At 39.4% G+C, this 27,109-nt stretch overlaps 1 protein-coding gene across 2 annotated transcripts in view; it reads right to left on the bottom strand.

The window, feature by feature from the left end:
• Nucleotides 1–827: 827 nt before the first annotated feature.
• Lhcgr (luteinizing hormone/choriogonadotropin receptor) overlaps nucleotides 828–27,109 on the bottom strand; it is a 56,703-nt gene continuing 30,421 nt past the window's right edge. The window contains exons 7-11 of one of the 2 annotated variants that reach the window (XM_015479473.2): nucleotides 21,452–21,520; nucleotides 16,277–16,351; nucleotides 12,567–12,752; nucleotides 8,931–9,011; nucleotides 828–4,592 (exon numbers count right to left, since the gene is read on the bottom strand). In XM_015479473.2, coding sequence (XP_015334959.1) covers nucleotides 3,467–4,592; nucleotides 8,931–9,011; nucleotides 12,567–12,752; nucleotides 16,277–16,351; nucleotides 21,452–21,520 — 1,537 coding nt within the window. In that variant the 3' untranslated portion in view covers nucleotides 828–3,466. The remainder of the gene's footprint in view (nucleotides 4,593–8,930; nucleotides 9,012–12,566; nucleotides 12,753–16,276; nucleotides 16,352–21,451; nucleotides 21,521–27,109) is intronic. The other variant, XM_048804971.1, reaches the window with a different exon arrangement.

The raw sequence follows: 27,109 nt of genomic DNA, 5'->3' as shown, positions 1-27,109 counted from the left end.
AATAGAGGATTTTATTTGATTTATGCTAGTAGGTTAATATTATGCTGTTTTCCATGTAAATATACTCTAGGCAAGGTGGGAACTTTGTGTTTTATAACTAGAAAGTTAAATGGTAAGTTGGAAGCCTATGGCAATAACTCTTAGGGAAAAATACGTTAATTAAAATTAGAGTACTTCTATCTTATGCATAGGGAATATGTTTCAAGACCCCCAGTGGATGCTTAAAACTGCAGATAGTACAAAACCCTGTATAAACTGTTTTTATCCCTATGTGTTGTTCATTGTTGCCATGTAACATCTAAGTTAATCTTTCCTTTTATGTTTTATGTTCTGGTGTCTCCTTCGTATCACAATTTTTGCATTTTGGGGTCATCATTAAATAAAAAAAGGTTTACTTGAACATAGGAATTGTGATATCATGCCACTCAAACTGATAATCCAGATTGCTACTAAATAACAATGGTATGTGGGGTGTTCAGTGTGGATATTCTGGATAAAAGAATGATTCAAATGGGTGGGATTGAGTATGATATGAGATTTCACCACAGCACCCAATTTAAAACATGTGAAATTTTCATTTCTGGAATTTTTCACTTTATATTTTTTGCCTGTGGTTGATGGTGGATAGCTGAAACTATGGAAAGTGAAAACAGTGGGGATACTTTGAAGAAAAGATTATTTCTAATTATGAACACATTTATTGAAATCATTATGAGATTCTTAATTTACATTTTTTAATATTTATTTTTTTAGTTGTAGTTGGACACAATACCTTTATTTTATGTATTTATCTTTAAGTGGTGCTGAGGATCAAACCCAGAGCCTTGCACGTGCTCTACCACTGAGCCACAACACCAGCCCTTAATTTACATTCTTGAAGAAGCTAAAAACAGACCCTTTACAACAAATGTAATAAATGGAATACAAAACACCAATACATTTTAAAGCTATTTATAACTTTACATGATTTATTCAAAATTGATTAACCCTTTTTAGCCATTTTACAACCTAACAATAATAATATTCAACATCATAAAAAATTCAAGGCAGAAATATAAATCCATTAAGCATCTGATTTTTTCTATGATTTAGGTTTGAGAGATTATACAGCATAAGAATACACACACTGTCTATAGGACTATCACATACAAGAAATGCTTCTTGACAAGGACAGTTTTATATTCAGTTACAAAAGTGAATCATCTTAAAAAATTATTAATCTAGGTGAGTAGCTCATTGGTAAAGCATCTGCTTAACATGAGCACAACCTTGGATCCAATCCCTAACACCACAAAGAAGAAAAAATTCAATCAACTACTCTGTGTAAGGCTTCGCAGAGTAGTTGAAGGATAAATATAGTGGGAGAAACAAAGTTGTAGAAGAGACGAGTGTATCACTAAGGAAATTTGTAACAGTTGAAATAAGGATGGGCTTTTAAACATAATTAGTAATACACAGTATAGGATAGAAGCAAATGAGTGATATGGATGGCAAGTGCCATGGAGTCCAAAGAGAGAGACTGTTGTAGTTTATATATGTATATATTATTTGTACTCTATTTTATTGCACATAAGAGGTTCTTGACTATAGTGGATTAGCAAGGGAGTAGATTAAGGAGAGTTTGATAAAGAAGATAAACCCATAGTTGGTACTTTAAAGGAAGCAGGATAGAGGAACAGATAAGGAATAAATTATTCATGTGATAAGTATAGGGGATAAATACATATATGGCATGACTAAGGAAAAGTAACTGGAACAATTTGCTACAGTGGAAAAAAACAGGAGAAAAAGTAAGCAGATCTGAGGATGGATTCTGGAGCTCTCTGAATATTAGTCTAGTAGCTGAAACTTAAATTTACAGGTATTTTCAGAGTATATGTATGATGACTTTTTGGGCTCAAACTATTTAACAATGGGGAAGTTAGTTATATTAAGATTCTCCACCAGAATAGATTTAATTTTTCATTATTTTGCTTTCTGCTTTTAAAAATTTTCACTCAGTTGTTTTGATTCTGGGATTTATTGTGAATAAAATGTATATATGTAGTTAAATAGCAACATGATCAATTGGTATTCTGCCATATTGCTGAGACAAATTCTAAAACACTAGCTTACAAGAGAGAGGACTACATCTGAATAAAGTAACTGTTATGCAGTTGAAAAGTCAGAAATGTGAAAAACCCATTATAGAGAAGAGATTTTATAAAGTTTATAGTCTTTTAAAATTTTTATTTGAATCACATTATACAGTAGTAGCACAAGGATTGAAAGAAAACTAGATGTGTTGAGTCTAGTTATGTTTAGATATGTATTTAATGAAATTTGAAGAGCTGAAATCTGGAAATAGCCCAGATATCCATTGACATAGCCACTGGAATACTAATAAGTATTGAAAAGCAATGAACTGATTCATCAGTAACAGGAATGAATAGCAAAAAAAATTATGTTGGGTTAAAGAAGAAATGTACAAGAACGTAAACTGTATGATTCCATTATATGAAGTTCTAGAATAGGCAAAACTAATCTATAGGAATAAAAATCAGATTCATCAGTACCTTTAAGAGAGGGGATGAGGAACTGACTGGGAAGGGAGGTGGGGGAACTTTCTGATGGTGATACTGTTCTGTGTCTTCATAGAGTTGTATGCATTTCCCAAAACTTTTTAAATGGTATATTTAAGATTTGTCCATGTCACCTAAAAAATTCATATGTGAATTTTACCTAAAAAAAAACAAAACAAAAAATACTAAACTTTTGTGAATATGAGTGCAGAAATTTTAGGACTGACAAGTACTGAAGTCTTCTGTAAATTACTTTGAAATCCATAAAAAATAAACTCTTCTGGGAAGATGAAAATGTTTTGTATCTGTGCTGCCCAGTATAGACATTACTAGTCAGATGTGCTCTTAAAGCACTTAAAATGTGGTTAGTGCAACTGAGAAACTACAATTTTCATGTAACCTTAATTTAGCCACACATGGCTAGTGGCTAGCAGATTGCATAGTGCAGTCTCTTGAGTGTGGCTTTCTAACTATTTGGGGGGAAAAAGACCAATTACTTTAAATTTCCAAACTGTTATGCACAATTGTTTTTATAGAGTGAAATAAAAATTAAAAGACTAAAATGAAAAAAATCAAAGACATGTAAAATACCATCTTGATTTTTCTTAATATTAGGTTTAACAATTTAATCACTCTGTCAAAATTGTTACAAAATTTCTGAGCTGCCTCTGAATTTTATATCATCACATATCAATGACAAATATTTCCCAGATTGGCAATGGTCATAGATCACAATTTGAACTAGGCAAAAGTCTTTTGATCAACATACCTAAGAATAAATAATTTTCTAAAACCAACTCTTTATATTAAAATTACTGGTTCAGGTAATTTTTTTTCAGACTTAAGTATAGTTCAGTAATGCAATTACTGATGTAATAGTTAACACTCTTTGTAGCAAGTCTTGTCTAGGACAGCTGAATATTGACAGTGCAATGTGACAACTTCAAGGTCGACTGAGAAGGCTTATTTGATCCAGGGAAGCCATTTTTGCAGTTGGAGGTATAAGCAGAAAATTCCTTCCTTCTATAAAGTTCAGCCCGATGTTTACAGCAGCCAAATTTGCTCAGCAACAGAAAGAAATCCCTTCGGAATGCCTTTGTGAAAATTGCGTATAGAAATGGGTTGGCACAAGAATTGACAGGATAAAAGAGAACCAGTAAAACTTTAGAGTTGGTGACTGTGATAAGAGGAACTTTGAAGGCAGCTGAGATGGCAAAAAAAGAGATAGGTGCCATGCAGGTAAAGTCAGTGAAGATGAGGATTGCCATTTTCTTAGCAATCTTTGTATCTTTGTTGGTAGCCATCAGCTCTGGATTTTGAACTGCAAAATAAATTTTAATGTAACAAGCACAAATGATGATGAAGGCTACCACGTTGAGTATCAGGATAGTTAATATGTAGACTTGCGAGAGAGTGGTTTCCACATCCATGGGGAGGCAGATGCTGACCTTCATGTAATTGCTGACACCCACGAGGGGCAACATAGCAATCAGAGTAGAAAAGAGCCATCCTCCAAGCATAATTGGAATGGCATGTCTCAATCGAAGCTTTTGGTCCAGCTGAACAGCATAGGTGATGGTGTGCCATCTTTCTATAGTGATGACTGTAAGGGTGTAGACTGAAAGTTCGCTTGCAAATACTGTGAAAAAGCCAGCAGCACTACATCCACTCCCTGTCTGCCAATCTATGGCATGATTATAGTACTGGCCTTTTGTCTGGGAATCAACTGAGGCAATGAGGAGCAGATAGAGCCCCATGCAAAAGTCTGCAAAGGAGAGATTGCACATAAGAAAACGGGGCACTGTCAGTTTGTAACGACTGGTCAGGAGAACAAAAAGGACAGTCAAGTTTCCCATGATGGCCAGAATATTAATCAGCCAAATCAGAACTCTAAGGAAGTCGTAGCCCATAATATCTTCACAGGGGTTAAAAGCATCTGGTTCAGGAGCACATCGGAGAGTCTTTGGCAAGCAGAAACCATAATCATAGTCCCAGCCACTCAGTTCACTCTCAGCAAAGATGGCAGAATAACTGTAAGAACAATATTGGCTTGATGTAAACTTAAGAGATGTTTTTATGATTCTGAGTATTGAAAAAAGTTCAAGAATCATCCTTATTGTGTTTTTAAAGCCTAAGAAACAAGAGAAAAAGACACAGCAGCCTCAGCCTTACATTTATTTGTTAGATTATCTGATTTGATAGAGTTCTTTAAGAAGGGAATGAAAAACCAATTAGACTATATTTTATATGTGTGTGTGTGTGACATTGATGCAAAGACTTAATGAAACTATTTACAGAGGTTGATTTTCTTTGGAAAACAAATTTAGAGGCATAATATACACTTTGCTAAATCTAAAATAATCCTTTCTTGGCATTTTCTTAGCTATTTATCTCATTTAGTTGCCAACCAAACTGCTACCAAGCTGTTTGTAGTAGCCCACAAATGGGATAGGAAGGCTTGCAGTTTTAAAATCATCAGCTACCAGTGGACTTGTTTGACCTTAAGTCCCTTACTAATAAAAATGAGGAATAGAAACCAAGGACAGATTACTAAAAACCTAAGAGAAGAGGATGAATAGTCATGGACAAAAGGAAAAAGTAGTGAAAATAGACATTTCTTAGAAATATGAGGCAAAGACTCTTCCTAGTGGAGGAACAGTTTTACTTCTGCCACTCCATTCCAACCCCATTGCGACTCCTCTCATGTTTTCATCCTCTCTCTTGGGGCAGTTACATTGCTTTTCTTCTTGACATCCTTTCTCCAATTTTAGCTCTCCCCATTCAAGCCTGTATATTCCTCTTGGAATGACCTTTTCTAAGTTATCTTAAAGGTTTGGGTCTAAATTACTTCCTTGGTTGGGTCCTGCCTACTTCTTCAGTCTCATTTCTGAGAAGCAGAAGTGCTGTATAATACAGAGCATGGTCTCTGAAGGGAGACTGCCAGGGTTCAGGCCTGGCATAGCAGCCTCCAGGCTGCAGACAACCTAGAAAGTTAATTAATATCTCTGTGCCCCAAGTTCTTCAATTGCCAAATAGAGATAATAATCATACCTTCTTTGTTAGGGCTATGTTAAGAATTAAGTGCTTTAAGATATGTATAATGTTTAGAAAAATTATTGACATAATACCAGGAATTCCAGTAGTTATCACTTGCAAATCTCCCATGCACTTTTGGTCACATGAGACTACTTGTAAGTCTCTGAATGAAGCAGTTCTATTGTTCATTCCTTTGTCTTCATATGTGTTGTTTCTTCTGCCTGGAATTTTTTTTCCTCTCTGGTGATTTCCTCCTCATTCTTAAAGCCAAGTTCCTCTATAATGGCTCTCTTGATTCTCCTCCCCAAGGAGTTTATTATCTTTCCTCTCTGCTAGGTTGCACTTAGTACTATTGGAATTATCAAAACATTGCAACGAAGTGATGATACATGTCTGTCTTTAATAGTCTCTTAGTTTCTAGAAGACAGGGGACTCAGGTCTTATTTATTTCTGAAATAACAGTGTTTAGCACAGTTTTGGCTCAGAGTGTCCTTTCAATAAATGTAGAGTGAATAAATCTAAAGCACAACAATCCTGGCTCTGAAAGGAATTGATAGGGTACAGGGACAATGAGCATATCCTGCATGATGCATGTGGGCTCAAATCTTTTCTTTGATCACACTCTGCTAATATAATCTTGAGAACTGGAAAAGCAGGTGTAATTTTTCTGTGAAGACCATTACAAATATGTATTTCACCTTGGGGTCTCTCAAATTAGTAGTATTTTTCTCTTTGAACTTCTTATGTTCTGTATTAGGAGTATGTGTCTAATTTAGTGAGTGGTTGAAATAATATATTTGAGGAATATAATACTGAAGGAGGAAAAAAAAAAATGTTCTCTGAAAATTTGTGAAAATATCATGGAGACCAGTTTGGAACTACAGAAGGGCTGCTTTATACAGAAGGCTGCACAGAAACCTTATCTGGTTTATTATTAAATAACTTTAAAAACAACACATTTATTTTTCTTCATATGACAGGCATCAACATAATTATTTTTAATCTCTAAAGAGAAAAGATTGTTATAAAGAACTATTAAAATTAGTGTTAGGTCCTTACACACCATCTCACTGAGTCTTCATTTTATTAGTGAGTGAGTGAGTTACCCGAGGTCCCTCTGGAGGACCGTGGCAGCATGGGGTTTCCACATCCACTGTCCAGAGGCCCTTGCTCTATACCTCACTATCTGTTAGTGTTTTTCAAAGTGTGGTCCTCACCACCTGCATCAGACTCACTAGGACGTTTGTTAAACTGCAGATTCCTAGCTTCACTCCAAGCAAGCCCCGATTCAAAATTTCTAGAGACAGAGCCCAGAAATCTGCAATTTAAGCAGGTTCTTTGGATAATTCATATAAAATACAGGCCAAAAATCAGGTAAAAATGTTTCAACTCTTGCTGTCTTGATTGCCTTTACTCCTTTCCCCTAATCAAAACTACTTCAGCTGCTAGAAGAAATAATTTAAAATTTCTAAAAATTCTGGCATGATTTCTGAATAAATTAAAATCAATAAAAGGTTCAACATGTTCCCTTCCCCCTTCCTCCTTGGTCCTTTGTCCTTTCTTCTTTTGCCCTACCTGTCATATGTCTAGTAGTTTTTCTCCTTAGCGATTTGTCTTCAAACCAAATACCCACCTGCTGCTACTAATAAGCATGTCCAGGGATGGCTCCTGAGGGAAGCCTGTTGCCTATTGAAAAGCCCAGCAGGGAACTGTCCTTAGTACTGGAGGCTATGACAGGGAATGTTAGTGGCTCACAAGGACCCAGTTAGAGGAGGCAGAAACAGTAGCACCACTGTTCCAGTTACAATTAAGAAAGAAAAGGAAAAGGTGGGAATTTTAGGACAGTGGGGTCAGCCACAGCAGTGAGAGTACCAATCTTATCTTGGAAGAACTGATAAGGCTTAGTGGCTGGCTTTAGACCCCAGAGACTAGCTCTCTGGTGGGAAATGGGAGGTAGGGGATTTATCATTAAAAATGTTTTCACAGGGAGCCATTTAACTTAGATTATGTATGAACTTTGTGTAATTTTGGGGATGTTAGAGATTAGGGGATTTGTCTTAAAGCAGCATTAGCATAGTAAATTTGAGGTTGCATGCTTATTTGGGAAACCTTGGGGGTGGCGGCTGATGAAGATTATTGAGTGTGGGTTAGAGTTTCTCTTCCCCCTACAAAATATCCCTTTGTGCCACCATTGACTGAACCCAGAAATGGTTTCCCATTGATGAGTATAAAGCCATGTGTTTGCCAGAGAGTCATGTGGAAGGTGAGTGGTATTGAGAAGAGAGGGACCAGTGGAGGAAAGGAACATGGGAGGACAGAGTGTCAGATCCAAATGAAAGGAAACGAAGGAGGCGAATAATAAGAATAATACCTATGCTGATGCTATCACATTCTTTTACAACTCTTATCACTCTTATGGTTCTAAAAGCCAAATGATATTTATGCTGCTTCTTATAGATGAGGGCAAAAGTCTCAAAAAGAAATTTATTGTTCAGTAGTCCCCCCGCATTGCAGGAACATTACTGTCAAACTCTGGGGAATCCTGAAGCTCGGGCCTTCCCCACACGGCCCTGCTGCCTCTGTGTAACTCAGAGATTAATGAGGGTGGAGGAGAGAAGAGAAAAATAATAGAAATTGGCAAGGTCTCTTAGAGTGGCACCTGGTTTTGTCTAAGGACACATGGGAGGACTAATAATATTTCTAAATCTCACTAAATGTGGCATAGGGACACTGGGATTATCTTTTGAAGTGTGTTCTTTTACAGTTGAAGAAAAGTGAAATGCCAAGGCAGCCAGTATTTAAGCAGGAAAAACATTAAAAATTAGTAGAATGGAAATGTAGCTCCTGTCCAGTGTATGATGATGATGGCATTATGATTAATTTAATGCTTAGGGGTATAGTGGTCAAGGTAGCCTAAGTCCCTTTGAAAGGAATTGGTTACTTTCAAAAGCTATGTCTGCAATCAGTTTACCTTTGTGGAATGCTGACCATGTGACTATTGAAAATTCCTACAAATGAAACTTATTATTTAGATCAGCCTTTAGTGATATCCAAACACCTGAAAATAAAACTAATTTTTAAAAATTTTAATTTAAATGTAGAATGAACATTCAGGTACATTTTAAAAATAGGCTTCTTAAAAACCATTTGAGATACCTGTACAACTAGATGCTACTTGCAAAAAGAATTTTCCATTTTAAACTATTAAAAAATATCTTGCAAACATACCTTAACCAATACTTTTATCAAAAGAAAGTCGTTGGTACTGATAATAATAAGGTGCACACAGAGTAAGACATGGCTTCCTGAGTTTCTTTGCATGCAAATACTTACAGTGTTTCATTATTTGGTTTTCTTACTGTGCTTTCACATTGTTTGGAAAAGTTTTCAAAAATGGAAAATGAAAAATTCTGTCTGAAAGAGAAGAAGTAAAAAAAAAAAAAAGCAATTGAGCTTTTGGTTTTTAAACTAAACCTAATCATGTCTATTTATGCTTTGTTCATCCAAGTTCTTTACCTAATATACCAGGGGACATTTTCTGCACCATAGTCCTAACTGAAATGCTTCCTGAGGAGAGAGTAAAGCCTTCTGAGTTGTCATTAGCGCTCCTCCAGTTTAGATAGAATGCTTCTGAATGCTAAATGTTTTGTGTGGGCTCTAGAGATGAAAACTCTTAAAATTGTCATAGTGAATCAAATTTTCTTTTTTACTGCTTATTAAAAGCTACCTTGATGGTCTATTAAAGTTTGCTACTTACCAGCTCTCCTGTCCATATTGGCCTTGATTAATAATCATTCAGAGTTTATGACTTTGAATTATAACAGAGACTCTTCTTGTAAGGATTTGAAGATGTTTGACGTGACAGTACAATGTGAATTTTAGTTTTTTTTTTTTTTTGCTTATGGGCAGAAACCTATGTGGATGCTGCCTGTGCTTCCATCTTCACCTCTAAGAAGTTTAGCTTATGGAAAGGGGATAAATGCCAAGAAAACCAAAGAAAGTGTGTAAACTTGCCTAAGGGAGTATTTACCTAGGGATGAAACCTACGGCAGGATAAAAATGAAGAGTTGGGAGAAAGGAGAGCAGGCTCCAAGAGCCTCAGCTTTCACTGAGGAAGAAGGAGAAAGGCTATCCAATTACAAGGCTGTCCTTGTAATTCTAATCAAGAAAGGCTGGACATTTCTCATGAGTTGTTCTTCTGCAATATCAATGAGACAGTTCCTTGTAGAAATAACTTTGTACAAAAGCAGAAAGGTGGGGAGTATGTCAGAATTATTTGATGTACCAGACTTTCAAAAATTAATCAACTTGTTATTTTGGGTTATGATTGTAAATTCTTAAAATGTATCAAATATGTGTGTGGGGGGGATGGTGGATGTATTCACATGTTGGCTTTGAGTATCTGACACTGAGAGCTCTTTTGTGGAAACAAATCCACAGTTAACAAGATATGTGCTTGTTCTTGGTCTTTAAATGATAATACTAGGTACTGTCCACTCCATCTTTAAAGTTTTAATTATAGATACCAAAGAAGTCTTGGGAGCCATCTGCCCAGGCAGGTGTGTGAGTTGTCCAGGCAGAGGGATGACTCAAAGTTTGCACCAACATCTCATAGGCCCTACTTGAGGCTCTCCATCCTCACTGGTATCTAAGGCTTTAAGCTTTATGGTCACAGAAGGAGTTAGTTAAAGCTTGTAATTCTAATCAAGACAATCTCTGTGTAACTACGTTCCCATCTTACCTTGATGCTGGTCCATAATTGTGCAATCCTCCCCCCACCAGAAATAGTCTCTTTCATCTACTGTAATAGAAGTTTTAAAGTTTTACAGTTTATTAATTTCAGAAGGGATGTGGCCTCTACACCACATAGTGTAGGTATCCAGAATCAGCTTTACCATACCTCAGCATCTCTATTTTCTCTAAACTGGTCACTCACCAGCTTTGGTCACCTTCAGCCCATCCTTTACCCTTGCCAGGGTGATATTTTGTGAAAGCAAATTTGAGTAATCTTGCTTTAAATTCTTTATGCCCTTCTATCCTCTAGACAACTTTGGCTGGCACTCAGAACCCATCATGGCCCAATTCTCAATGGCTTCTCTACTGACACATTTTCCTCCACACACCCATAAGTCTTCTTGTTATGCTTTTTCTGAATGACATTCATCTAGTGTCTCATGTGTTTGTACTTTTATATGACAAATTCCATCTTCTTGGCATGCTTTCCCCCACATCTGCTCTCCACAGCTCAGCACAAATCACCTCCCTTAGGAAGCCTTCCTTAAACCCTGCTACCATTTAGAAATTGTTCTTCTGTGCTACCAGAGCATTCTGCTTTGTTCTCAACTATGTTATAACATCTGCTATATTCTGTGTAGATATTTGGTTATTTGTGTGTTGCCCTATACTCTGAAAGTTGGACTGAACTCTTGCTCATCTTTTCATCTTCAGACCTGGCCCAGTGTTTAGAACACAGTAAGTGCTCAATTAATGTTCGTTGAAGCTCAGTTAGTGGTGCATAACTTTGAACACAGCAAGTGTTTTGTCTTCTCAGCTCAGTTTACCTATGCAAAGCACACATAATACATGCTGGTTATAAATAAGTTATAAAGAAGTTGAATCCAATCAAAACCAGCAGCAGCCTGGTGTCACTGTCTCAGTGCCTTATTAATTGATTGAGAATATTTTCATAGGCTGCAGTAATAATCCTTCAGGTGAGTGGTCCCCCCTCCAACACTCGCGAGTTGTGTCCCATTAGTGGATCTTGAAAACAATAGAATGCATCATGACTGGTAGTAAAAACAAACATGAAATAGAATGGAGTAAGTTGGAAAGTATCAGAATATGTCACATATTTAAAAGTTACATATTGCTTTGCTTTGTTTTATTTCAGTTACATATGTGATAAGTGTATTGCCTTCAATGTAAAAAAGGTATTTTTTTACTGAGTCTCAGTCAAAAAAAAAAAAAATCTGGAAAACAACCCTCTAAAGAAGAGAATGAAATCTTACCATCCTGTCCCCAATTCTGGAGTGAACCAAATCAGTAAGATGCAGTTTACTGGACATAAACTAGCCAGGAGCGCATGCCCTGTCTGTTTGCATGCTACGTTAATCCTTAGAGAATTTGGCTTTCTTTTTGAAATGAATGATGCTCTTCAGTGAGAAATAACTTTTAAAAACCCCTTCTATAGTTTTTTTTTGGGTCCATATTTACTAAAGAATAAGATATTAGCTAATTTTTACTCTTCTTAGCCTACTTCCCCCACTTCTTTAAAGATGATGCTCTCTGATGAGGATTGGAACTAATTGATATTTGAGATGCTGGTTTTATACTTCATTTTGTAATTGCTAAAGTAGGCTATCATTCAGTTAGCCCAGAATTGACCACTGAGGTTTTGTGGTTACAGGCTCAGTACGTGATTTGGCAGCACTTTTTTTTTTTTTCTTTTTTGGTACCAGGGATTGAACCCAGGGATGTTTAACCACTGAGCTACATTCCCAGTCCATTCCCAGTCCTTTTTATTTTTTATTTTGAGACAGGGTATTGCTAAGTTGCTGAGGCTGGTTTTGAACTTGTGATCCTGCTGCTTCAGCCTATCAAGATGCTGTCTGGTGTGTGCCACCATACGTGGTTGGCAGCATTTTTTTGTGAGAAAACAGGGGAGCTCATTTTCTTCTGTATCTGAGAGTGACCCCGTGATTATGGAATTGGCCTGGAAGGCAGGGAGTAAAAGTAGAGAGAGATCCCCATTAGTTGACTATCTTGAGAGCTGAGTCTCTGCCACATGGGTTGGCTTTACATTTTGTTTTTTACTTACTCTTAATTTTTTTTTTAAATTTTAGTTGTAGATGGACACAATACGTTTATTTTACTTATTTATTTTTATGTTGGTACTGAGGATCGAACATAGTGCCTCATGTGTACTAGGCAAGTGCTCCACCTCTGAGTTGCAACCCCAGCCCTACTTACTCTTTGGTTGGCAAGTTCCTAAAAGCACAGCAGTGGCTGGGGTAAGTCAGTGTGGCATCCAGGAGATTGGTGAATTTTTCTCTCGATGGCAATTTTTTTAGATAATAGGATGATGTGGCAATTAGCGTCTGAATGGACTCCAGGCCATAGCTTGGCAGGGCCTGTAATTTGGTGGAAGAAATATCCCTGAACAATAAAGAAGGAAAACGTTTTTATTTATTTATTTTATACATTTTATTCAGAGAACAAAACCTCTCCTCAATTCTCTGTCATTCTAAGTTGTTAGAACTCTTTTCTCCATTTTTGTTTTTCCTTTACTTCTCTTAGTTACCCTCATTAAGATCTGAATTCAAGAAAGTCATTCCCTGGGTTTTTTTTTCCCTTCATGTGCACCCCATTATTCTTTTCAAGATTGAGTGTAACTCCTTGTACCTGCCTTGAATCTTCCCTCTCTAGATTCCCTTCTCCCATTCTCTTTCTCCCTTCTTCCACTTAGTAGAAGTGAAATAACTACTTACTTTCTGAGAGAGTGGGCACATGCAGTGACATCAGCTTTTGTGCTCATTCCTGGGGTAAATATTCAGGACTTTGATGCCTTTGATTGATCAAGCCCTGCAGGAGAGGTTTTCATGAAACCTAGGCTGGCTACCTCATTAACAGCCGCCTTGTGGCATTTACCATCATCTGCCTGGGAAACTGAATATTTTCTAATGGCAGGCTGGATGCATCTATCCAAAGTAAGCAAACACTTCTGCCACGTAAGCAGAGCTGTGTGGAAGGAAGTCTGGGGCTCTGCAAATAACCTGAACTCTTCAGTTTTACTAGATTTGAGGACATGTCCAAGAAAATAGCAAACATGTAAAAAATCAGGAAGAAGAGGAGTCAGTGGGGATTCAAAAATTTTGCTTATCTTCTAAATACTTGCTACTGGTGCCCCTTGAGACTTCCAGCAGTACAGTACCCCTCAGCAGTCTGTGCTGAGGTGTACTTGGTGCCCAGTGTGTGGGAGGGGATCAATAGGTGATGGATGGAACATGAACTTGACAACATGGAATGTGACTGGCATAGACAGCAGAATTTACCTCAGGAGCTTCAGACTTCCTACTGCTTCTATGTCCTGGTTGATTTAAGTAAACCAGTGTTCTCATTCTGCTTTACAGAGTTAACATTTCAGCTGTGTTAGGGATTGAGCACAGAACTCTTTGCAGACTTGCTGTTTTTTTTTTTTTCCTGAGTGTATATGTTTAAAATTAGGGATCTTAGAAATGGCAAGACCTTATTACAAAGGAGGAACTCTGAGAGTGGATTTTCAATCTCAGTGACAGATTGGGGTAGGGGGAATATAATATTGAGGGGCAGAAAGGATGCTTCTAGACACCATCCCAATCTTGGAGGTGCAATGAGAACTCTGTCTTGGGAATGAAGAGACCTAGGTCTAGCCCCACTGTTCCAAAAATGATAGCATAGGTACCTGCAGTACCCACAGTCATTCCTAAGCAGCCCACCAAGCAGCTCTTCAGGACTGTCACTCAGGGCTCTTCCATCCACCCTAACAGTCATGTTCTGTACTGATCCAGAAGCAGCACTCTGTCCAGTGGCCAGTGGGGGGTGGGTAAGATGGAGAGTATTCAGCCAGCCTGCAAGACTGGTGTCTTTCTAATATGAGGACATGTAGAAAAGATCTCTTAGGGCCTAGTGGCCAGAAGCTGGGAGACAACAGAGAAAGCAGTAGGCAGGAGGCACCAGCTAGAGGGAGCCCTGAGGTTGAATAGTTAGGATTGATCGTGGCAAAAGTCAGGGAACAGAAAGAATCCCAAATTTTAGTGGTGGGTGTTAGGAAGAGCCAGAGGTTGATGGGGGGAGAAATTAGATTCAGAATGAAAAGCCACTGGAGCTAGGAGTGGATGACACCAGGAATTGGTAGTTGTGGGAGCTAGACAGTGGCTGGATAGAAAGTAGAGCAGGTATGGGTAGGTGTTTAGACTTGACAGCAGAAAGAAGTAGGAAGTGGACAAGAGTTTGGGGTTTATAGAGAGAGTCCTGGGCTGATCCTGGCAGGATCTAGCCTATAAAGAATAACTGGGACAGTTCATGTCCTTCTTCTGATCAAAATTATGAAGCCTCCCCATCTCACTAAGAGCAAGGTTAAGCCTTTTAGTGGCTACAAGATCCTGTGACCCTGCTTTTTGTCACCTCTCTTGATTTATGTTCCCTTACTCACTCCTTTGCCATGCCTCCTTGTTATTCTTCAAACACACGAGGCAAGATTCTGCCTCAGGGCCTTTACTCTTGCTGTTTTGTCTCCTGAAATGTTTTTCTTCCAGATACTCACACAATTTGCTTCCTCACTCCTTTCATACATGTTTGTTCAACTGACACTTTTTCAGGTACTCTTCCTTGGCCATCCTCTTTAAAATGGTAACTCTGCCTCTCAAGAACTTCTTTCCTGCCCTCTAGCTGAATTTTTCACCTCTGTAACTGACACCATGTGGCTTCCTACATGTCTGCCTTTCCCTGTTCTATGAAGGAGAAGATGTTTGTCTTCTCTCATTCTGTGCTATTTCCCTGTTGTGTAATCCAATGCCTGGCACATGATTTGAGCTCATAAAGGAGTTGTTGAACAAATGAATGAATGGATCAACAAATAAACTAAGTTATCCTGCTTTTTAGCACATTTTTTTCTTTTTACATTTTAAAATGACATGCCTATTTATTGCTTTGCCTCTTTATTGTCGCTTCCTGTGTGACTGTAATCTCTTTAAGGACAGGGACTAGAGCTGTTTTGCTCAACACTGTCTCTTCATCCTGGTGCTTGGTGAGCAGGAGGGGTTTGTTGAATGAATAGCAGCTCACTAGAATGGGAAGTAATGGACTGCACCTTTGTGGAGAGGGTGAAGTGATCTCCCGTGTTAGAGCTGGAGAACATCTGGAACCCTGTCTGCAGCTGCAATTCTCCTCTGCAGGATGTTTCAGGTTTTTCAAGGCTTCACCAGACTACTGATTCGATTTCCTCTTCCTCCTAATTTTCCCACATGTCCTTACCCTAAACTCCTATAAACTGAGAAGCATGGCTCAGTCATTGTATCATCTGAGAGTGTGATACACCAAGTGCCAAGGACAAGCCAGAATTCTGGCCTTGGATTCCATGAGTGGATCCCAGGCAGGTAGCCATCCCGTCTGCTAGCACACGAGACTACCCTCCATATTTGGTAGTACTGATTGAATTATAGTTCCTTCAAATTCATATGTTGAGGTCTTAACCCTGGTCCCTCCAAATATGACCTTGTTTGGAGATAAGCTCTTTGTAGAGCTAACCAAAGTAAAATGAGGTCATTAGGCCGAGTCCCAATGCAGTATGCCTGTTTTTTTTACAAAAAGGGGAAATTGGAAGTCACACTCACACATGCACACAGAATGCCATGGGAGAGTGGAGTTATGCTGCCACAACCAGAAAGAACTACCAGAAGCAAAGAGAGAGGCCTGGGGCAGATTCTTCCCTCACTGCCCTGAGAAGGAACCAAACCTGCTGATACCTTGTCTTTTGACTTCTAGACTCCACAGCTGAGACAATATGTGGTGCTTTATTATTGGCATCCCAAATACATTGGGACTTTTCAGCTGCAGAGGCTGAGCATGACGTGGCTGAGCACACTGACTAGGCCAGTCGGGGTACATTGGGTGGGAAAGGGAGGCAACACCACCGTACTCACAAGATGCTGGGCCCTGTGGCCCCCCTGAAGGCTCCATTGTGCATCTTCTCCAGGTGTATGTTTTCTTTTAGTTCCCTGTGGGAAAGAACAGTTTCCTTAGTGGAGTTTGCACCTTATGTGTATACACACTTTTGGACAGTGTGCAAGGTTAGGAAAGGGAAAGAGGAACTCTAGGAAAAGTGGAAAAAAGACATGCTGGCCCTTGCTGAAATTGTGTGATTGCTGGTGCATGTGTTTGACTCCACCTTTTCTCTGCAATGTCTCCCTCACTTGGTGTAGCCCTTTGTCCTGCAATGTACAACTCACCCCTCCTGTCCTGGAGTTGTGAGAGTTTGCTACCAGACAGCTGGGTGAGGATGAAAGGCTGCTCCAAGAGGCCAATGGGCAGCCTGCTCTGTGTCAGACCAACAGCAGCAGTGACCTTGAAGGGCTCTCAGTTTGTCAATAGTAATATATTGAAGTTTGCAAATACTTAACAAAAAAAGTAGGGCTTATTCAAAGTCAACCTTGTCATAAGTTGCATTCTTTTTCTTTCAGATTTGCGTTTCTCAGGGGGTGAGCATGGGGTGAGATCACAGCCTGAGGAGACAATTGCCTCATACCCTGTGTGTGGGTCTGTACCACATAGACAACTGTGTGTGTGTGTGTGTGTGTGTATTATGCAAACAACAGTGCTAAGGGCCACTATTCTGAAAAGTGCATGAATCCCAAAACTGCTGAGGCAGTAACTACACGAGGGCTCTGTGCCCCATAGCTCAAAGCAGCTCAAGCTAAATTACTGAGGAGCAGCACAGGTTGGCCCTGCCAAGAGACCTCTTGTCCAGTCTCTGACACAGAGGGTCTCCTGAGCACCAGGCTCTTTTCTGGTTGGACAAGAGACCTAGAAAAGGAGTCCCTGGGCTCAGGCCTGCCAGCCTTCTTTTGAGTATTTTTTTTTTTCCAATAAGAGTTGTGTCTAAAAGAACATTTTGGAAACCCTGGATAGTAGGCACAGTGTTTAAGCATCCATTATTAGTGTGATGACTTGCACCATGGGAATGAGTCTTCTGCATTATCATTATAGTGTGACACAGCAAAACAAAGACAGAACAGCCACTCCCTCCCCTGCAGAAAGACTGGGAATCACTAGCGCTCATCTCATAACTTTACATCTCCTTCACCAGCTTTCTGCATGTTTGCATATCATGTCTGCCAGTTAGAAACTGCAAGAGCCCTTGCATCTCATTCTCTGGGTGGTGGTTTTCCACACGCTTCTACTCAGCCTTTTCCTCGGAAGCCCTCAGCCTTTCATCAGAATGCACCTGTCAGTCTCGAAGCCTCCCATCCCCTGGGTGCACTTTCACTTTCAAAGAGATGAGGTTGTCAGAGTCAATTGCTGTTTAAAATCTAAATCAAAAGAAAATTTCCCTCCTAAACCTCCACAGTTCTTCTTCCTGATTCAGTTTGTTTTTATTATGTTCAGTTATAGTTATAAATCGTTGAAATGGGGCCCAGTGAGCAGATAATCCTCATGTCAGCCAGGTCAAATTAATTGTTTGAATTTCATGACAGAGCATTTCACATGTTTTATTAAAACTTGGATCTTTCTGTGTACTGGTAACTCTGCCTTATGTTACTTTGTCAAAAAATAAATCCATTTAGCACATTTTCCTGGGGGTCATTTTTTGAGGATTCTCCCAAGTGACATGACTAACCAGGTGTGAGAACCAGAGACAGGCAACCATTTTGAGGCACAGTGTGAGAACCCACAAGCTCCACCAAAGCCTCCTAACTGGTGTGCTCTGAGAATGGGAGGGACTGACTGTCAGCCTCCTGCAGGTGTCTGAAGTGGGCTTCTGGTTTTGCTCCTCTCTGTCCTGGCCACCCATAGTGAGTAGGTGTCTGAGCATGTTGCAGACTTCCCCTTCATTGCTCTAAACAACTCTGGACATGAGTGAGGTGTCAGAGACTGGGCTGACTATATAGTTTTTTTTTTTAAATTTATTCCACTATGTTATATATGATATATGACAGCAGTATGACTGTATGGTTTAAGAATTTTGTTTTCACAGTTTGGAAAACTGCTCCCTCAGTCCTGTTTAAACTCTTCAGTGTGTATCTTTGCTCTTGGAAGAGATTCACACTCCTTCCGCTGGCCTGTCAGACCTGCAGGACTTGCTTCTGCAATGTCTCCAGTTTATCTCATTCCAATCTTCCTCTTGCTGAAGACCCTCCAGCCACAGGGGCTTCTTCTCAGTTCTTGGTACTTGCCAGCTTCTTTTCTTTCCCAACTCAGGTCCTTTGCATACACTGCTTCTGCTTTCAGTAATATGTTTCCTCACTATTGCCATGGTGACTCCTTGTCAATCTCTGAGCTCAACCTAATTATCATGTTTTTGATGAGGCCTTCCCCAACTACCTTGTCCAAGTCATTCACCTTCTGTACTCTCTCAGATCTTCTAATTGGTTATTTCCTTCATAGCACATATGACAACTTTTAATAACTTTATCTATTTACTTGCCTTTTTGTCTGACTCATTTGCTAGAAAAGAAATTTCATGAAGGCAGGGACTGTGTCCACTCTAATTGTAGACTCAGCACCTAACACAGTGTCTAAGATATTGGTGGTGCTTAATAAACATCTGTGGAATGAATACATGAATAAAATTAATTTGTGTTCTTGGCAATCTGATCTGGATTTTTTTGTTTCTTCTTTCTTGCTATATGAGGTACAGGAGGATACAAACTTTTAGTTAATTGGATAGTTCCCATTTTGGCACCTCTGTGACAGCTGAGACACTGTGGAGTACCTGAATACTTCCTCCTGCGGTTTTTCCTGAACACCCAAAGCAGTGCTCTGCTGGATTCCCTCCCACCTCTCTTTGCTCTTGCTCTGGCTTCTCTTCCTCATCTCTTGTTTCTCCTAATTGCATATTCAGTCCTCTTATTTTCTCCCTCATCTAGGTGACATCAGTCACGAAGGACTTCAGTTACTCTTTGTTCAGAAAATCCCAACATTTGTGTCTATAGACCTGCCCTGTCTCTTCCAGCCTCTGTCCTTCCTCTTAATACATGAACTTTCTTTATGCCCACTTCTCATAGTTTCCATCCAAGAACTTTCAATGGCTTCTCATTTCTACAGAGTCCAAATTCTTTATTCTGGCATCGAGGCTCTTCCCTCTTTGACCCTAACTCACGTCCACCACTTTGTACACAGTACTATTTGTTGGTTTATGAACACATCGCCTGCTTCCTTCTTTTCTCTGGGCTATTCTTTCTGCCTTCTGCCTGGAATGCATTTGCTTACCCTCATTGCCTGCCCCAATTAGGCCTAGCTTAAAGCCCACCTCTGACCAGGCTTGCTGTAACTTCCTTTCCCCTGTCTTTGAAATCCCAGGGGACTCTCCTCTCCCAGTGCAGGTACCACACTGTTGCCTTCTGTTCTAGCTACAACTTAGTGTACAGATAATGTACCATTTGGAAATGCCTCTTCATTGGCTGTAAATGCCATTGGGGTAGACCCTAGTGATTATTTATCTTCATTTCTTCTCAAAATATAGCATGTTCCTCCAAACACAGCTGATGCCTGCTAGACCCTTGTTGAGTGAATGACAGAATGAGGCATCTGAGAATACTGGACCAGGAGAGGCTATACATGCCTCTGATCTGAGTTTAGTAGAAACAGATTCAATTGGCCAGGGTAAACCCTTCATCAACTCCAGGGTCTTGTTAATCAACCCTTCATTAAATTAAGCCAAGAGGAGAAAATGAGGGCAGATTCAGTCCATGATTGAAAGGACAACTTTTAAAAAGCTACCATTTCTCTAGTACTTAGTATGTACCAGATCCTATATGACCTCATAAAAATATAATCTTATTTAATTATTTATTCATCATTGATTATAAAATATAATAAAAATTAAATAAAGGACACACTATGTGCCAGGCACCATTTTAAGTACTGAGGATACAAAGCAAACCTTCCATTTTGTTGGGGGTATCCTTAAGTCTCTTAGCAGCTCAACTTTACTAATGAGTACACTGTAGCTTAGAGGGGCTGTGGAACTTGCTCAGCTTCATAAAGCTGATAAATAGTGGGGTTGGAGTTTGACCCTTAGGCCTGTTTTCTTAACCACCAAACTGTATAGTATCAATATAATAGGGCCTTTGGTTTAATATCTATAGATAAAATAATTAGTATTTCATATAGAGTTGTGCTACTTAACTTCAAACTGCCAGTGCCGGGATCTCCTGGGAGCTAGTTAAAACTGCAAATTCCCAGACCTTACCTAGATCCACTGAATCAGTGCCTCTGGGGGTAAGGCCCAGAGAATCTCTGTTTTTTAACAATCTGCTGGTTATTCTCATGTGTGTTCAAGTTTGAGAAGTATCTATGTATACACCATATATGACCTATATGGTATAGATCATGGTTTATAGGAATCACTTCTTTAAAAAGCATTTTTGTTGGTTTTTCTAAAATTTTGGTTTTAGTTGAACTTTTTGTGTGCTCTTAGGTTTTACTATGCACAACTGTATGGTTTTTGGCACCTCATCCTGTACTTGTGATGGGTCACATGTCCCCATGGGATTGGGAATGTGCCACTCTTCTAGAAGAGGAACCACAGGGGGAAAAAAAAAAGAGAGAGGTTGAGAAGAAGGGGACAATGAGTAGGGTCACTCTTCCTGGGTTAGAGGCTGTTAGGCTAGGGATTAGGGTGGGGTGAGCTCCCTCACCTGGGAACAGGGGCTTTCTCCCTCCGAGTAGGAGGGAGATAGCCTTTCTGGGTGGGGCTTTTGAGGCTAATTAGGCTGGTAAATGATGTCACCCGATTTCTCTGCAGTGAGGCCTGGGGAAGAATTTCTTTCTGAAATCATGCAGCCTCTAACACACCATCAACCTGAGTGAGGCGGATAGAGGGGGAAGCTGTGCGATGGAGGAGGCATCAAGTAAGGTGTTGAATATTTCAGCAAACTGTCAACTTCAATGTATTGAGGCTGCATCTGTCTTTGAAATCAGGGTGCTCTGGGGTTTCCAGCCAGCCGGTTGCCTAGTAACATGCGTAAAACACTGAGGACTAGCCACTTGAAAGTTTATTTTTGCCTTGAGTTAGTTGCTGAAGATTGAATATGATCTGGTAGCCAGAGTGATATTTCATTTTTATTCATGAGTTAGGGAAATAAGCACATACTTACAGTGAAATTAGCGTCGTTCCATTGAATGCATGACTTTGTACTTCTTCAAATCCATTTCCATATAGTTTGCTGAAGGAGGGAGGAGAGAGGATTTAGAAATGGGAAGGAACTGATAGAAACCCAGTTTGGAAGCACACATTCTTCCTCCTGTGACATTTATTACTGAGATAATCACTGGCATTCACAATATCTAGCTCGATTCCTCCAACATTTTAGATTCTAAGGGCCTGCAGGGAAGAAGCTGTTCTTTTTGCTCTGGTTTCTCTCTACCTCCTCCGTCCCCGCTATCACTAATTTATTAAGTGTTTATTAAGTGCCAGATACTTGACCAGCCATTGTATGCCTATTTTATGATTTAATTCTCATCATCATTTCCTTTATCCTGAAAAAAGAGCCAAGCATCAGTGTTGCCGTGCAGCTTGCTTATTGTGAAAGGGAAGCGGTGGTGGAGCTGTGATCTGAGGCCAGAGATTCAGCCTTTGGTTTTGTGGCTGTGGGATCTCTGGGCTGCTGAAAGCCAAAGGCAGAGCAAAGCTCCAGCACTGAGCCAACTGTTCTTTTTCTTGGGTGAGTAGGTGGTTTTGTGATGCCAGAGTTGATTCCAAAGCCAAGAAGATGTAAACATCTGTAAAGAGTTCTGTAAGAACCATTAGTGGACAGTGAAATCAATTTAGTTGAGTGCCATCAGCATTTTAAAAAGTGAAATAGAATAGAACAAAATGGAAAATATTATTGTGTATTACGAGTAGTTAGGCTAGGAATGTTTATGAAACGTTGTTTCAGAATTTTTATGGCATACACATATAAACACACTTAACACATATGCATACATATATGCACACACATCTACCCAGACTAAGACATAAGAGAATCCTTAGAACACAGACATTAACAAATGTTAGAACCAGAAAGGAGCCTGGAGGGGCTCAAGGAGCAGGAACATTCTCTCATTTTATAAAGAAGGAAATAGGCTCAGAGAGGGAAAATGACTTCCACCATTGGCAGGAATGGGACCAGAATACACTTTGTCTGGGACCAATTCCAACATATCAGTTTTGCATTAGACATCATTGTTTTTTTCCTCCCACCCCTAAATACCGAAGGTTCACTTGCTGTCTTCCTGCAAGGCTGAGTTCAATGTCATGTTCTCAATGTGGCCTTCTTTGGCTGCTCTATTTAAAATGCCTATCTCCCATCCCCAGAATTCTTTATCTCCCTTCCCCAATTTATTTTTCTTCCATCTCTTTTCATGATCTGACCCATGATGCTATTTTACTTATTCTTCCCCACCAGAGCATAAATTTCATGAAAAAAAGGATTTTAAATTGCTTTTCACCTAGCATACCTTCCACATTCATAACAGATGCTTGGCATCTGCAGTATTACAGTAAGTATATGTTAAATGAATTGGATGAACAAATGGGCTTATGTAAGAAGAATCTCTTACTATTGATCAAACCAAACAAATTGTAAAGCCACTATCTTACATGCAATATTTGTATGGGTTCTTTGTGAATGATGATGCAAGACCTAGGTGAGAAACGACTGGAATGTAATACATGGTTGAGCATCCCATATCTAGTGAGGTCTAGCCTCTTCTCCAGGGTTGTTGGCAGCTGGATGACCATTTTAGGGACAGACTTGGGGAGTGACTTGAGAAATGGCTCAGACGCATGCTCTGCTCTACCTGCTCCTACTCTAGGTGGCTTTTGTCCATGGGGTTTCTCTAGTCTTTTATTAAACAAAATGAACAGAGATTTTAACCTTGAGCTGTATATGAATGTGTATTATGTATATGTATGTCATATGTATGTATATGTAGTGTATGTATATGTAGTGTATGTATATGTTTGATTTCTTCCCATCATATCACATCTGAGACAAATCAGCAAATAAATAGAGGTGGTACTCATATTGAGGTATGATATTCAAATGAAAAAATTCAGAAAATATAGATATTACAAAATAATTCTGAAAACCTCCTCATTAAATTAAGTTCAAAGAGAGCGAGGAAGCTTATTTATTTCTTAAAATCCCGTTATATATTTAATGAAGAGGCTGAAAAAAGGAAGCTTGAAGCCTCCAAACATAAAGAAATTATAAAGAGATGGAAATGTTGATTATCCTGGTTTGATCACTATACATTATATACCAATCACATATTGAAATATCACACTGTACCCCATAAATATATACAATTAATACATGTTAATTAAAAACAAATACCCACAAACCTGAGGCCTCACATGCTGCCTAGTACCTGGAAGGAGCTGTCCATGGTCTGGCTGAAGCGATAGCTATGCCCTTCCATGGCAGAGAGAGCCCCCTCCCCCGCCCCGCCCTGGTTTCCCCTGCTCTCACCTGCTCTCTTCTAGGATTCTCTGATTTTACAGCTTCACACACTATTTTCTTAACTATTATCTGCACTGGATTATGAGATGAAATTTTCTGATAATTCTTCCTTACTTTTTATATTATAGAATTTGAGAGAATAGGTACTAGATATATACCTGTTGCTTTGGGAAATTGTACACAACCTTCTTGCCTTCTTAGTAGCTAGATCCTATGGGAGCTTTAAAAAAGTTATACTTAGAATATTATTCTTTGTCAAACACCTGTCATTTGGGGTGGCTGAATTCCTTTATAGCAATCCCTCTTACTTATTCATTTATTTGGTACTGGGGATTAATCCCATGGGTGCTCTACCACTGAGCTACAGCCCCGGCCTATTTTAATTTTTAGTTTGAGACAAGGTCTTGTTAAATTGCCAAGGCTTGCCTTGAACTTGGCAACCCTCCTGCCTCAGCCTCTCAAGTTGCTGGAATTACAGATGTACACCATTGTGTGCAGCAGCAATCTTTTTTAGATGAGAGATTCATACCTGTCTTTTCAATGAACTTCTTTGAAAAAATTGATTTTTTAGAATCTAGGCCAGTATTTATCAAAGCATTCTCCTCCATCCACTGAATCAGAGTCACTTGGACTTATTTGTCAAAGATGCAGACTCAGGCCTATTGACCAGGGCTACTACAGACCTACTGAGTCAGGGTCTAGTAGTGGTATTCAGGAATATGCACTTTTGTAACAAATGCTCCCACTGAGTGGCAGCCATACCAGTTTGGGAACCCTCACCATAGAATACACCATGGTAAGATGAGGTTCTCAGTATTTCCAGGGTGCAAATCAGAATGTCTTTTGCCCCATATTAAGTCTAGAGTCATTGCTTTCTCTACTTTTAAGTGATGGAGATACATTTCTAGTGGATCAGGAAAAAGTAGTCCTTCCTTTGTTTTGGGGAAAGCAAAGCTTCTTGCAATTGTCTCAGTGGCATTGCCCTTCACTGTTGCATGCTGCCCTGATCCTAGTTTTGGTACATAAGGTTATCTTTTTTTGTGGATTCATAATGCCAAGTGAGGCCTCATGGTTAAGTTTGCAAGCATTGAGCTCAACTGCCTGGGCTTCAGTCCCAGTTCTGTTACTTACAAACTGAGCTGACTTTGGCAATTTACTTACCTTTCTGTGTCACAGTTTCTTAATCTGAAAGTAGGAATGATAATAATAGCATCAACTCCATAAAGCTGTTTTGAAGATTACAGGGATAAACATATGTTGAACACTTAGAAATAGGTTCTGGGACACAGTAAATGCTTAATGTGCTGATCTTATTATGACTGTATTTTGCAGTAGTCTCCAGCCCTCTACCAGAACATAGGGAAAGGGTCTACCTTTCCATACTCTGGGCAGGATTTGCATGAACTTCAAGCTACCTGTTTAACTGAACTGTTCTTTTCTTCCTTTGGGGTATGTGCCCTTCTGTTCTTGGGCAGAGCAGTCTAGGTCAGTGGCTTGAGCTGCCTAAATGTCTTCCTTCTTTGAGGGCCCTCAAGATACTTTAGTCTGAGCCAGTATCTTGGATGTTTTTGCATTTAGATAATTTTCATGTCTTTTTCTTTCTTTCTTTTTTTATAGCCCAGGTCTTGCTTGTTCCAATTTTCCAAAGACTATGGCTCACTGCTTTCTTTTCAGCTGCTCCTCATCTCTGTTCTTCCCAGTGGCACATAATGGCATGTGCTGCCTTGTTTTGATGAGCAGAGTGGCTTCCACTCTCTGGATGAATTACATATGTGAATGGGAACCCTTGCACTATCGCGCCAGCACAATGCCTCCAGTGCTCTTTCAAAACATCTAGAGATCACCTCAGATAATTTTTTCCCAAGACCTCATGGTGTCAGAATGAAATGATAAGGGCTCCCTTTGCCTGGAGAATTCTGTCAGGGGCATAGAAATGGAGGTATCCCCCTTGCTCCTCTATCACAATCGCAGCCCCTTGCTTGTGAGCATTGTCTAGGTTCTCTCTTCAAATATCAGTAATTGTGAATCAAGCAGAGAGAATGGCATCTTTTTTATTCAAAATAAGATTTGGGCTTTAGAAATTAATCACAGATGATATTCTGCCGCTGAATGCTGTCTTATTACAAACATTATTCCTGGGGTTCTAGAAGCACTTCTGGGAGTAGCACTTCTACATGCTGCTGTATTTCTTTTGGATCTTGTAGTTACCTAGTTTGGGGATGATTTCAAAGAAGGATTAATTTATATTTGCAGGTGTTTGAGGTCTCAAAAAGTGTCCCTGCTGTAGAAGGGCCTTCTGTTTGGATATCTGTAAGCCAATTTTAATCAAATAACTGTATGTAGCTCCTCATGTGGCATGTTACTGAAGTCCTTCTATATCTGAAGCATTCCCCAGGTATGAAGACAGTTCTCTAGTAGATATATTGGCAGTGATTGTGTGGCTAACAGTTACCCCATCACTGCTATGTGCTGCCATGACACTAGCTTTATGCCTCCTTTTCTGTGGGTGTCATTGTCTCTGTAGCAAGGGATCCCTTTCCCTGATATGGAACAACTGCCTGTCTTTCAGCAGCACTGAGTTTTCATGTTTCCCTTCACCTCAGCCAAGTTCATGCCAACTTATATGACTTTACCATATATAGTAATAAAGAAGGTGACAGGCATCAAAAAGAATGACAGTAATAAATTCTGATATATTGAATACATTATCTGAGAAATCCACATTCCACAGTGATATTTAGAAAGAGCAAGGGAGAGACAGGAACAGAAACAACAACAAAGGAAGTCACTTTTTTGTAGACATACTGGCTAATAAATATAGAGTAATACTAGAATGTAAAAATTTCCATTTTGTAACTCCCTTTGAAATAACTTGAGTAATCAACTGTGCTGAAAGATAGTTACCCAACTGAACATCCCACCAACTCAGGGTATCACATCATGATTTACTTATAAATGACAAAGAGAAAAACATGTCATTACAATAGAGGTCTGGCTGTCAACATCTTAAGCAAGTAGCCAAGTAATGGAACAGTGTGACTTCCTGGTTTGATGCAGTGAGAGACATACCATTCCCTTTGCGGTGCTCTGATAGAAATATCTGGCCTAAATCTAGTCATGGCAATTCAGCCAAATGAATCGAGGCAGCCTGAGCTTCTCAACAGGTTCAGTGTCATATAGAACAGAGGAAGGCAAAGGGACAGTTCTAGGTGTGGAAGAGGTATGGGAGATGAGATTGAGAGGACTGAGTCCACTCAAAAATGCAATGCATAAACTTTGGATGCTAAATTTGAAAAACCCATACAA

Source organism: Marmota marmota, unplaced genomic scaffold (assembly GCF_001458135.2).
Source record: "Marmota marmota marmota unplaced genomic scaffold, marMar, whole genome shotgun sequence".
Taxonomy (NCBI): domain Eukaryota; kingdom Metazoa; phylum Chordata; class Mammalia; order Rodentia; family Sciuridae; genus Marmota; species Marmota marmota.
Note: the sequence above shows the minus strand (reverse complement) of the source record. Positions and strands in the feature narration are given on the sequence as shown.